Source organism: Crocodylus porosus, unplaced genomic scaffold (assembly GCF_001723895.1).
Source record: "Crocodylus porosus isolate Cpor-Errol unplaced genomic scaffold, CroPor_comp1, whole genome shotgun sequence".
Classification (NCBI taxonomy): Eukaryota; Metazoa; Chordata; order Crocodylia; family Crocodylidae; genus Crocodylus; species Crocodylus porosus.
In genome coordinates this window covers 24,380,077-24,394,071 of record NW_017728909.1, presented here as the reverse complement: position 1 = coordinate 24,394,071, position 13,995 = coordinate 24,380,077, and the positions used below count along the sequence as shown (strand labels likewise).

Sequence of the window (13,995 nt, the reverse complement as noted above, 5' to 3'; positions counted from 1 at the left end):
AACTTTTAAAATACAATCTTTTTTTCTCTTTAGGTAACATGACTTCATGCTTGACTTAGAGTTGAGGGCTGGGCTCAGTTTCTTAGCTTTGCCATTTGGGGCACATCACACAACTTTCTGAGCCTCCCCTTATGAGGCAGCAATTCATTTTCTGTGGTGTCAACAGGAGGGTTAATTCGGTTACCCTTGTAAAGTACTTTGAAATATTTTGTCAACATGTGATTTCTGCTTCCTCTTCTATGGGTGTGAAGTTCCTCAAGCCACAGAGTCCGTGCACATCATTTATAGCTGCTGGAGCGTGGGATTTGGGGAGGACCGTGTAGGACATTGTGGAGCTCTGTTCTGCAGCAGCTGCTTGTCTTATGGTACTTGTAGGGATGACTGACATGCACTGGGGAGTCTCCCCTTCATGGGCCTCTGTAGGGCTCAGTATAGGGCTGTATGAGCTTAAGTAGTAGTGAGAGGGACTCTAAAGCCTTTTAGCAACTTAGCAGGAAGGATTTTTTCTTTCCCACATCCTAGGGAGCCCCAACCAAGTACACAGGCTTTATGCCGAATGGAAAGATGTGGGTCCAAGTGTTTAGTATCATCATTGTCTTGTCCCAACAGTAATGGCTTTGTTTCATGCTAACCTTTTTCCGGCCCCAGAGACATGTGTGCCCATTCTATGCGTTTTCCCTCTAAAACACAGCCCTCTAGTCATGGATAGCTGGGAGCTCTCCAGACAGCCAGGAGTTGCTAATCTTAACATGCGCTTCCCCACCCCCTCCCTTCATAACTTGTGATCAGAGAGCCATGAAAGTATGTGAGCCCCTCCTCCAGCCCAGACCTACCCCTCCCTGCACAGGGGCTGGAATCCATGTCAACCAGAGGAGAGAGAGCAAACTTTTTCACTGCCCTTTATAGGAACTTTAAGCTTTGCCTGCCAAATGCCTTTAACCAAGCAGAATTTCAGTGAGGTGCTTCTACCACCACCAGAGGTGGACAATGCCATGAGGGATGGCATCAGAGAGAAGGAAGACTCTGTCTTAGCTGGGGAAGATGCCTTTGGATCAGTGGAGCCTGTCAAGAAGCCCACAGGCAGGCTGGTTATGCACAGCATGGCCATGTTTGGCCGGGAGTTCTGCTATGCGGTGGAGGCTGCTTTTGTTACTCCGGTGTTGCTCAGTGTGGGGCTCCCCAAGCACCTCTACAGCCTGGTGTGGCTCATCAGTCCCATCCTGGGCTTTGTGCTGCAGCCTGTGGTGGGATCAGCCAGTGACCACTGCACTTCAGGCTGGGGAAAGCGGCGACCTTACATTCTGGCTCTGGGCGTCATGATGCTCCTGGGCATGGCTCTGTACCTTAATGGGGATACGATGATCTCAGGTAAGTGACCTGAGCAAGCCAGCAAAGCTCATCTTGCTTTTTGCATTGGGAAGAAAAGAGGATTTTCTGTCCTTAATTGAAGGTTAGGAATGGAGACAGCACATTACATATCTTGATTGCACCAAACGAATGGACGAACGATCTGTTCTTTATGCAGGTTCAATGGTAACCCTGCCTGTTGCCAGCTTGTTCTGTACGCTCTGTGCATGTGAATACAATGTATTGTGTGTCTGTGTGCTTGCCTGCTACATTCATAAAAGTTGTAATAGCCAGACCCAGAGAGGTTTTAAATAGCTAAAACATGACTTATGAAGACTGATGATAGGTCTTATGTTCATGATTCACTTCAAATCTGACCATCTGCAAAATGAATGTGTTGGTTTCACCCCTTAACAAACATCTCAAACAGGACTTGGCATTCAAGGGAATTACTTTAATTATTCACATGTTTAATTCATCACTCTTTTATAATGCAGGATAATAAATAGTAAGTGACTCCTGGTGACTGTTTTGCATTTTGAATGTTCTGCAAAGCTGAATAGGAATAAATTTGTAAGGGCTGTGAATATTACAACTGAAGTTGTAATACTGAAGTTCAGCTGTCTCAATGTAGTGCTATTTTGCTATTACAATGAGTGATTCTGGAGAAAAATACATGTCTCCATACCAATGTTTTCTGTGCTTTTAACATTCCTTGGTGCCAGCATATGCTGAACCCGGTGTGCCCATGTAAGGATGGTATGTGGAGGCACTTGGGGAGTAGTAAAATGTCATGTTCCAGATAATTACCCTGTTGCATTTAGTCTCTTTATAGCAAACTACTGCAAAACAGGAGGCCGTTGTAATAAGTTTGTTCTTCCTCTTGCAGCTCTGATCACCAAGAGAGGCCAGCAACAACGGACCTGGGCCATAGTCATTACCATGCTGGGTGTGGTACTCTTTGATTTTGCAGCTGACTTTATTGATGGCCCCATCAAAGCTTATTTATTTGATGTTTGCTCTCATCAGGATAAAGAGAAGGGTCTTCATTACCATGCCCTCCTCACAGGTACGCTAACCCTCCCTCTTTCACGTCTCTGGGTGTGAGGAAGGAAACTGCCTGAACTTTTCTCTTTCACTGCACTTTTGATCGTCTTCAGTGAACTGATCATCTGATCTTGTGCCCCAGTCACGAGTGTTTTATTGCTGGGTTTCCTTACAGAGGCATTACTCTTGTGATGGTAACTGCAGGGGTTCTGCTGCAGGAAGCTTCTGTCAAATTTATAAAAAAAAAATAAAGGTTGGATTACATGAAGGGAAAGTAGACAAAACTTGCTCACCCCTCTCTCTAAAAACAGAATAAAGTGATTTTTCCAGCCTTGTGTTAACTTTTACTTTGAGGAAAAAAATCATAAGGCATGTAAACTGGTCCCGCTTTTCTGTAACAGGGAAGGTTACAGAAAAGTAGGACTTTTTAAAGTTTGACCCCTGACTCCAAAGGTGTTCCAATATAGGTTGGGGATTGGCTTCTCATCTGTAAAGTCCAAGATAAAGTTCATAGCCTTGTTGATTTTTAAGGCCAGATCCAAAGTGCCATGAAATCTGGGTGTGTTTGAGTCCAGCATTTTGGTTCATGTTATTGTACACATGAGTGTTTATAAAGTCCTTGTGCAATAACTTTGGATGTACACATGATAGAAGTAAAATGTAAATGGCAATTAAAAGCAGAATTCATTAAGTTTTAACACAATGCAACTCAAATTTCTAGACTTCAGCATAATCGTCTTTCATGATACATTGTTCAGTCTGATTTTCCAACTTATTTTGGAAGTTATTTTCATTTTCAATTACGGGGTCTGAAATAAAATGAAAAAAATGCTTATACCATTTAAAAAAATGTACAGTTCGCTTCCATGATGTGTGTATCCAAAGTTATTAAAGTTTAATGTTACACAAGGACTTTATAAACACCCTGTATATTGTGAAAGGCTCTAAACCATTAATTTCCATGTTGACGAGGGTAAGCAAGACTCATGTAAGTTTGCCTGTACCCCTGAGACTATGAAAGGGATGTCCACACAGCCCTTGATAGGTCAAGGTATTGAAGCCAATAATGGGAACAGACAAGGTGAGAGGTCACGTGACTCCACATATACTGATTTCATGGCCCACTAGCCATAGGCAAATAGAACATAAGTTCTGGGCCTGTTCTGGCTAAGAGGATGAAGCTGTGCCGAATCATGTTCCCTATTGTGGCAGGGCACTGTTGGTGCCTGCCACTTTAAGGGCTGGGTCAGGCATCCAGCAGCTAATGGCAGCAGCCATTTTAAGAACCTATTATATAAAGGCTGCAGTCTGCTGCTGCCAGCCCAGGCAGAAACATTGCCTAGCTGAGCTGTAGCAGGAACAACCCTGGAGGTAAGGGCAAGAGCTTATGGGGATGGCGAGGAGGCTCTTGGTCCTGGGCATGACCTAGAATTGCACCCTGCTGGGGATGGGTGGGCTCCTGGTAGTGCAGGAGTCCCCAGGAAATGCCAGGCCAGTTACCACCTGGTGAAAGGCAGGTTGGGGAACCTTAATTACCACAGCTCCCACAACTGGGTGGGTAACCCCATAGTAGGGCTGAGAAGGTGGACCCATAAGAGACAGTGGGCTAGATGCTTAAGAAGCCAGACTTGAGGCACCTTCAACTGGTCAATGCTGGGGCCTGGACCAGGAGGATCAAGAGGGCCAGGGGCCCACCATGAGGGATGCCCAGAGCTGAGGGCCTGGGATTCCAACTGGCCTTGAAGGTGAGGCCAGGGCCTGTGGCCAAAGGTCCTGGAGGGCCATGCCTGAGAGGGGGAAGGGTACAAGGAGCTTGTCAGCCTCAAATGAGGGTGGAGTAGGCCGCCTGATAGGAGGGTTTTGGTTGGGGTCCAGACTGGAGTGTTATGGGCCCAGTGTGGGGCTGGAGACGTTAAGAATGGAGATGCCATCTGCAAGGCATGAGCTGCAGTATAGGAGAGGTTGGAGCTGCAGATAGTGCTCCCTGGCATCGGGGTTGTAATAGGCAGTCTCCCACATTGTTGTTTCTGTAGACTGTTGGTAGTAAGCTGTGGCAGACGAGACTGGGCTGATTGGCCAGAGAGACAGGTGGGCAGGCTGGCAAAAGATCTGGCCCTGAGCTTGCCCCGTTACAGTGGTGCATTGGCCAGGAACATTAGCCCGATGGCTGAGCACAGTATTACCTTCCCCCCTTGTAGGGGTAGTGTTTGAGACCCCTGATGAAGAATAGGGCATGGAGCCCACAATTATGAAGTTTAGTAGAGACAGTAGAAGGGTCCAGCACATAGTAGGGTTGAAATGGGAATAGGCCTGAAGGGCTGTGCATGAGAGGAGACTGAATAGGGCTGAACTGGGAGTAGACCTGAAGGGCAGTCCCAGGGGTGCACGCTGAGTTGGGCCAAACTCTGAGTAAGCTTGAAGGCAAGTGCAAGGGCCAGCCCCTGTTGTATAAACGGAAGAGCCAATTGCCCAGAGAGGGGCCAGTGGCTGGTGTATTAATAGAGGGCTGAAAGCCCAGGTTACTGAGGGGTGATGTGAGTTTCATATGGCAGGAAGTGTTCTAAGCACTTCTCAGAATTAGCAAAAGATCACTCCATTTGGCAAAATGCTGCAGGCATGAGATTTAAATGCAACATATAAGGAGGAGGGTCACAATCAGACAAAGGAGTAAATGAAGGAAAGCAAGACAAAGATGAAAATAAGGTCACATGGCTACTAGGCAAACCATATGCTTATCATTGTCACGGAGTGGGAACCTACGAGCGGCCGTGTACTCGCTAGCACCCCCTGCCGTGTCAATTAGGCAATCCAGCACCCTCGACTCGCCCGCCACATCTTTGATCTTAGGTTCAGTATGGGAGGCTGCCTACTTGCACCTATGACACCGCGCTGGTATTACCTCCGTTCCAAATGGGGTGCTCTCACCCCAGCCTTATGGGCAGTGCGTGCCTCCGACCTCCCCTTATAGCACGCCCCAAGCCTCGCCGCTCTTCCTGGACGTTGTCTGGTCCTGCGCCCTACTGGCGCCCCCCTGGGCTGGCCTACAACCAGCGCCCCTTCTCTGGCGCCCCTGGGCCTAACCCACAACCAGCGCCCTTCCCGGGCTTGGCCCCCTTACCTGGATTAACTCTCGATAACAACTGGGCTCAGGCGGCCTAAGCCCTACCTGGCCCCTTCTGAGTCCTGTCAATGGTGACCATCCAATTGGGCTCAGACGGCCTACGCTTTACCTGGCCCCTGCTGACCTGCCAATGATGATTGTCCAACTAAGCGTGTCCCAGTAGGCTCAGGCGGCCGGAGCCCTACCTGGCCCCTTCAAAGTCCTGTCAATGATGACCCTGACATAAAGTGTGTCCTGTAAGGCTCAGGCAGCCGGAGCCTTACCTGGTCCCTCTGGTTCTTAGGGCTCCCCTGCTGGTACGGGGACCACTCTTTAGTCCACACCTGTCTTGGGTGCCTGGTAATGAAACCTGCCACCCGCCTTGGGGTGGCTTGATCTAGTACGTGGCCCACCTAGGGCCTCTGCCACGCCTCCCGCGCCCATTGCCCCCTGTGGGGCCTTTGCCACGCCTCTCCGGCGCAAACCACTATGCCCCACTGAGCACCACTCGCTGTGCCCCACTGAGCACCAGGAACCCCCGAGCTGCTGGGGAGCCCCCGTGAGGCCTCCTCACACCCCAACAGCCTCACCCGGTCCTCCGGTGTAATCATAACAAACCAAAGAGTCAGCCAGCCGGCTACAACATAAGAAGCGCCAGGCTTATAATACAAACTGATTGACAGCTCTCCTTCTATCCTTTAAGTCACAGGGCACCTCAGTGCCCCTGTGACAATCATGTCAGCTCAGATGCTTCCCATTTTCAGCAATGAGGGCAGAGACAACAGGGCAGAAATTGTTCTCAGCTCTGAGGCCTCCACATGTAGCTGTAACTGTAGAGCCACACCGGAGTTAACGGGGCTCCAGGTATGTGCGTATCAGCTGGTAGGACTGGGGCTATGTGCAGACACGCTTTTCTGTTCTGGTGGTAACACTACATCGCTTACAAAAGAGAGAGAGATTTTAAAAATGAGGACAAGTCCAGACTCTCCTGAAGTCAGCAGCATTACCCTTGATTTTGCCAGGGATGGATACCATTCTCAATACACTTACCGCTGCTTGTGGAGGAAACTTTGCCTATCCGCTATCTGAAAATAAGTGTTGGACACTTCATTTTTGTTTATATTCCCCTTTCTATTCAAGTGTTTGGGTTGTGAGGCTAGAAAGGAATTTTTGCTTTTGCTTGTTTAGGGCACTTAAAAAAAATTTGAAATCAAGGTTTTAGTTGGTCTTACTTAGGTTTTCTAAACACTTACTAGATTACTGCCTTATATTTTGTATAAGTCATAAAGTGTCGATCTGTGATGCCTTTTGTTAGAAGTGTATGATTAATATGAACAATACATGGTGACTCACTCACTTGGCTGTCTCAGAAACTGTGTGCAAGATTGTAACCCAAAGACAAAAGCAAGGGGAAAAGATGTCAATATTTGGGATTTGTTCAGCCACAGAAGGAAATGCAAACCTATTCCTCCCACATTGTTCCAGAATGGATTACCGCCATATGAAAGTACAGGAATTTAAATGCTTCCTTATTTTATAGAAGTGGTCTCTAAGCATCTTGGCTTTTTATTTTCTAGTGAAGTCATTTTTTTTTTCTTTTTTCTTCAGTTTAGTTTAGATTAGTTAAAAGACGGTAGAACTAAATCTCTCCAGATTTGTTCATAAACAGGATTTCTCAAGACTGGGATTTGCAGAAGCAATTTTTGCTAGTAGGGCCAGATACAATATAAAATGTAATACCTTGTCAAACCAATCGCCCATGAGGAATTAAAAATCTATTGTGCATATGAATATAGCTGTGCTCATCTCATCTAGGACTTGGATTGGGAGGAGCAAGACAGACATTCTTTATTGTAAAGGAAATAAAGTATGATTAAAACTAGCTCCTTTGAGTTGCAGACAAAGTTGTTAATTAAAACACAACGAAGGATTAGATAAAGAATGAAAAAATAGAATGGTCATTAAACAGTATCAAATTCACATGTTGGAAGAACAGATCAGTAACTAGGTAAATTTGGGGTTTAACTTATTTTTTGTACTTTTTGAGGGGGTAGAGGGGGAGAGGTGGTGGAATGAAAACATATTTTTCTCTCCCAGTACACAAGGCAAAGATTAGAGTGAATAGTCTATGAACTAGCATTTTCCCCCTCGTGCTACTATATCCCTAGAAATGCAGTCGCATGCAGCAGACCCGAGTCCATCCAGCAAAGAGGAGAAGTACAAATACACAGAAGGGCCCTAATGTGTCCCCCTACCCTGTTGGTGGCTAGATTCCAGTGCAAGAGCAGAGCTAAGTATGTTTTGGAAGAGAATAATTATTTTAAAGTGTGGAAAACTGAACTTAAGTGTAGGGCCCTTAAAAACCAGCTGAGTTCAGGTTTGTGAACAGAGAAGAGCAGAGTCCCAAGTCACCATCCCGACAATAATGTGGGGAAAAATAACACATGAGCTGACGAATTCATTAGCCATGGTAAGGGTGGTTATTTAGCAGCCATGCCTAAAGGATGAGCTTGGGATGAAAGTGCAAACCTGGGTGTAAAGAGACATTAAGTTCTATTCCTGGGTCACATCTTTGCCCTTTGTTTTTCTCCACCCTTATTACAGTGTTGAGGCTAAATCCATTAATGTTTACATGGAGGTGTAACTGGTCAAGACTGCCCTGCGATGCTCCCCTCCCCCTGCACAGTCTTTCCTGAGCTGTGGCTCTGGAGGTCCAGCAGTAGACGGCATACAGGGGCAACAGCTGGAGTTGGCCACAACCTTGCATGCCACGTGGGCAAAAAACCTTCCTTTCTTTACATCTCCCTCAAGCAGCAGTGAACTCCAGTTGCTGCTGCTTGACAGAATTAATTTTCCCAGAATGCCATTCACTCACTAGAAAAACACTTCTGGGCTGGAGCTGGAAGTGGAAGATGCAAGACAAAAGTGGAATGGGGGTTTGGGAGGGTGAGATGCAAAATATTTGTATCCCCTGTTCAATGCAATTAAATTTGCAGGTGGAAGCCTCTTAGAGAAGGATGAATAACACCACCAACCATTTTGTTGGGTTTAAACCAAATGTCTTACTGCTGAAAATCCAGTGACTTGTTGCTTGGAGTTAATTTAGTTTCTAGTTCTTTCTCCACAGCTGGTGAATGCCTGGCTTGGTGGAAGTCCTCGGCAAACTCCGGTTGGGTTCAGTAGGGCTGGATGCATCTACCTTAGCCTCAGAAGAAAAGTTCAGGCTTTTTAAGCCCTGCCTTTGGCCAGTGCAGGTTATTTACATACAGTGTTGGTATCTATTGAAAGAAAAATTCAAACTAAACTCAGTGCCTGCATCCCATGGCACATTTAGAAGCAAATACCAGTAACGTTCTTTATTTTAATTGGTGCGCTGGTAGGTATGACTAGCTGAGTGGCGGTAAAATTCAAGTCTGGTAGTGCTAGGGAGCAATCTGCTTTTTAGCAACTCACTTATTGGAAATGTCATAGGTACAATGCTTTTTACAGCCAACTCAGATTATATTCAGATCCCATTTTCTGTATGGTGGCTGACATATCGCCAAATGGTCTTACTTTAGCTCTTCATTAACAAGTGTCCACATCGCAGAAACCACACTTGGAGTCAGTGGTCTTCTCAGTCTGGTATTCTCTCTCTATGGCCCATTTAATCCTCGCACTCCAATCTCAGCCCACCAGAACAATCTGTCCAAACCAGGGAGCAGCCAGGATGCTTACATTGTTGTACTGTTTCTGGGAGGATTTTGTCAATCTGACATTTTTTATGAACATTAAATCCACTCATTTTTAACTGCACTATTTTAGAAACTCTCATTCATTTGAGAGATATTAACAATAGCATTTGAGGAGATTTTTTTTTAATGACATGATTTGGTCAGTATCAATATCCATGGTTGGCCAGGCATTAAGTTTTATGTGATGCTGTGTCTTAACATCTCAGTAAAAATAATTGAATAATCATTGTTTTATAAGTCTATAAACAGGTTTCTCTCTCTCCTTCTAGGTCTTGGAGGAGCCCTGGGTTACCTTACAGGTGCTATAGACTGGGCACATACTATACTAGGAAGATTTTTGGGATCAGAATTCCAAGTGATATTCTTCATTGCTGCTTTAGTTTTCCTCATCTGTCTTACTGTACATTTGAGCAGTATCCCTGAAGCCCCTCTCAGAGATGCCAGTGCAGAAACCAAGTTATTGCTGAAGCTGGATGAGCCCTACGAATATGGTACCATTGTGAAAGTCAAGAAGAGTTACTTAGAATCAGGATATGCTGAAATAAGGACCTTGCCTGATTTGGAAAAATCCACTGAAATGCCACATAATGAGGTAAATACAGTAATCATTTTATAGCAGTTAATGTTCTGTGTCACGAGGCTTTATGGGGCTGGGATTTTTAAACAAGACATTTTTATTGGAGAATGCCAGTTCACTGAAACTGGAATTTTCTGTGCAACCATATCAACCTCCAGACAACAGAATCAGTGTGTCTCTCTCTCTCTCTCTCTCCCCCTCCTTCTTAATGTTTCATTATTTTTGTACAACCCACCCTGATGGCAGTACAAAGGCCAGGTTCAAACTTGGGAGGAAGGTTGACTTGAGTCCCCATCCAGAAGCCTGGGAAGATCAACCTTTATTGGGGGTCCTGAACAAACAATGTCCCCATTTGCAAGGAATTTTGTAAGAAGCAAGATATAGGCGTTTATTAAATGAAAATGAAAATAACTAAACCTTATCATAGAACCATATCATACACCACAGCTATAAAGCATCCCAGCTATTAAATACCCTAAACATCATTTTTTTCCCACATATTAAATATTTACAATCCAAAATGCCACAAATATTAATTGCCCCAAATGTTAACCACTTTAAGATACCAAATACCCTAAACATTGATCATCTTGTATATTGGACATCTCAGGGTTTTCTGGGTGCAGTCTTTATCTGAATCCCTCCACCACTGTGGAGTTGCTGGAAGGACTGCTGGATCCTTCCAGAGCAGCAGCAGCTCCCAATGCTGATCCTGAGAGGCAGTGGAGACCCTAGTGGCACTTCTGGAGCCACAGCAGGTGGTGCATTTCAGTGCTACCCTGAAGCAATGGAGTGGCAGGAACCCCAAGTAGCACTTCCAGGGCAGTGGCAGGTGCACAACCTCCGTACACCAACCCCTGCAGCAGCCACCCTGAGAAGTGAAAGACAGCGCACCCCAGCCAGACTCATGTCTCCCCTCGCCTTAGGCTGTGGGCCATCCACTGCTGGCTTCTGCCCAGGTCAGTGAGTGCCACCCTCTGGTGACCACCACACAACTTTCTCCCACAGCTTGCGTGTGCCTTTCAAATGAAAAAATTAGGGGAGGGAGGACTAGTGACACATGTAGATCTCACCAGTGACAAAGATTTATGACCTTTCTGGCCCCTTACATTTAATCTTTTAGGGCACAAATCGGGGAATAGCACAAACAGGTGTGCAGGTGCAAAAGGTTAAGTACCAAGTGAGGGTATGCAAGTTTTGGAGCACATACAGCAGATCACAAGATATAGATAGAGATACTGATCTTGGGATCTAGATCCATCCATCTAATCAAGATTATGTAAGTGAGCGCATGAGTGAGACTAACTCTAGAGTAGGGGGAGGCAATTATTTGGGCTAGAGGACCACTTATGGAGTTCTGGTGAGCTGTTGCAGGCTGGCTCAGTACCCCAGCCCCCCCCCCCACTGCTGGCTCAGCACAACCCCCTCACACCCACAGCATCTCACCAACTACATACAGCACAGCCCAGGCTGCCTCCTGTGCCTGAGGTGGGTGGGGCCAAGGGACCTGCCACAGGCTGAATAAGATCCCTTGGTGGGCCTGATGTGGCCCATGGGCCACATTTTGCCCACCCCTGCTCTAGAGCCTGCTGTGTCTATAATCCTGGGTTTGAAGGAGGCTCAGATTCAAGTCTCTGCTATGAATCGAGTAGAGCAAAGATACGTATGAGGGTCCCTCACATTCCAGGGGAGAGCTGCAACCGACTGATGGCTGGCTGTTTTGCAGGATTAGGGGGTGTCTCTCTCCCTCCTTCACTCTCCCAAAAATGTTCTGTGCATTTAATTTTTATCTCAAACAGACATAAATTCTGACCCCAATGTCTAATCCAGGTGCTCCAGAATAGTCCCATGGAAGATAACCATTTCAGTTTATAAGCAGCAGAATTTGTAAAAGCTAAAGCTCCAAGTTACTCAGAGACAGTAATTTGGGATCAGCAGAACTTGGTTTTTCATCCTAAACTCCTCTTCTGACTGGTTATATAATGCACTTGAACAGGTTTGTTAGCTACTCTCCCTGAGTTTCCTTGCATGGGGTTATAACAGTTTATCACTTTTAGATGAGATCTGTAGATGAGAAACACAAAGCATATTCCAAGAGCAAGAGCAACTGCTTTGGTGAAATCTGCCTGAGTGTTTCCAGTCTTAGCCTCTATTTTCAGGCACTCAGCTTTCTGGATTAAAGTTGTTAATTTGACAACAGATGTAAATAATTATGGAACAGAATTTCAACAGCCAAATGGGAGAAGATTTGACAGTGAATGATTTCTAAATGCAGAGAAGAGCAGCTTGGCATAAAGAAATATTACCAGCTGTTTTAGAAATGACTTTCATTGTCTCTATTGATGGTGTAAGTAGCTTGCATGGATTTTAATACTGGACAGCTTTTGTGGGCCACCCAACAAGAATCAAATCCCACATCTTGCTGTGGTACTTTTCCATAGTATCACAGTGCATTATGGTGTCCTGAGCTCCTGCTGCAGCTCCTATGGAAACTTTCCACTGGAAGGTACAGTTTCAACTGAAGCCTTTCAGGATCTAACATCACATAGGGTAGGAAGTGCTAGACCCAGAACTACCTTCTGGTATGTCTGCACAGCTGCCATTCAAATCAGTGGCCCTTATATAGTCAGATACTTATGGAAAACTCTTGTGGTTTACTGCTGTAGTGAACATGACTGCAGTACTCAGAGTAAGGTCAAATAAGTCTTGACATTACTAACTTTGTTCTAAATGCTGCTCAGAGGCAAGTGCTTTGGAACCACTGCTTGCAGTATGGCTCTAGCAAAGTTCTTGTATAGTAGCGAGTACTAAAGGATTGGAAATGGGTGCATATACTTTGTGCTGTTGACAGTTTTTTAGATTCATGGTACATTGGAAAATGACTTGAGCTGATTCCCTCTGAAAAATACTTGGATTTCATCCTAAATAGAGTCTTTTATATTTGCTGTTTGGTTCAACTTGAATTGTGTAGAATTCTGACTGCATGTTTGCTAGGGCTGTGTGACTTCAGTTTTGAAGTCTGGGTGGAACAATATTTCGTATTGAATATAACTTCAAGTTGAAACAGCCTCACTGTTTTGCTTTATCGAAATAGTGAGGCCGTTTTGACTGTTTCGCCAGATCACGGGGCTGGGGAAAGGAACTCAGCCTGGCCCCGGAAGGCAGCCCAGCTAGGCTGACTTCCCAGATAGCCTCAAAACAAAACTAGGCTAGCCAAAACGCTTCAACCATAGTGCTGGGGATGGGAAGTCAGTCCAGGTGAGCTGCCTCACCATCCCCCACACTAGATTGCACCGGGGTGGGGAAGCAGCTATTTCAACGGCCTTTGTCTTGTTTAGATTTTGCTGTTTAGACCTTGAAATGAGTTGAAACAGCATAGAAACAAAACGGCAGTCAAAATTTTGCACAGCCCTAATGTACGTTAGTATTTGATTTTGCAGACAAACATGTGTAGCAGGACTGTGCCCCAGGGGCAACTATGATGCTCCCTGTTAGCTACATGACTCCTGCTCCCACTCTGGCTCCTTAGATTACCCTCCCGCTTCTGTTCATGTCGCCTCTTGCCAGAATTAGTATGGTGTTAAAGGCTGTCCCACAGTCCCAGAATGAGCCCTAGTTCAATTTAGCCAGTTGGTACCTCTCATACCAAGCTGACCCCAGTCTTGCCCCTTGAGCACCAAGTTCATAGAATCATAAAAAGTTAGGGGTGGAAGGGACCTCAGGACGTCTAGTCCAACTCACTGCTCAAAGCAGGACCATCCCAGCCAAACCTTTGTCTAGCCAGGCCTTAAAAACCTCCAACGATGGAGACTCTACAACCTCTCTGGGTAACCTGTTCCAGTGTTTTACCATCTTCCTAGTGAGAATTCTTCCCAATACTCTAAGCTTCCCTTACTGCAAATTGAGACTGTTGCTCCTTGTTCTGTCACCACTGAGAGCAGTATAGCTTCATCCTCTTTCAAATCCCCCTTTGGGTAGTTGAAGGCTGCTATTAAATCCCAACTGTTTCATAGTTTCATAGTTTCATAGTAGCTAGAGTCAGAAGGGACCTAGGAAGATCATCTGGTCCGACCCTCTGCCTTGGCAGGAAAGAGCACCAGGGTCAGATGACCCCGGCAAGGTGCTCATCTAACTTCCTTTTAAAAATCCCCAGGCTAGGAGCCTGCACCACTTCCCCTGGAAGCCGGTTC

The 13,995-nt window shown here is 45.7% G+C and overlaps 1 protein-coding gene across 2 annotated transcripts in view; it reads left to right on the top strand.

Annotated features, from left to right (window-relative positions):
* The first annotated feature begins 827 nt into the window (after positions 1-827).
* Positions 828-13,995, top strand: part of SLC45A2 (solute carrier family 45 member 2) — a 31,863-nt gene continuing 18,695 nt past the window's right edge. For both annotated transcript variants that reach the window (XM_019531929.1, XM_019531928.1), the window contains exons 1-3: positions 828-1,368; positions 2,237-2,416; positions 9,498-9,820. In XM_019531929.1, the coding sequence (XP_019387474.1) occupies positions 930-1,368; positions 2,237-2,416; positions 9,498-9,820 (942 nt within the window). In that variant the 5' untranslated portion in view covers positions 828-929. The remainder of the gene's footprint in view (positions 1,369-2,236; positions 2,417-9,497; positions 9,821-13,995) is intronic.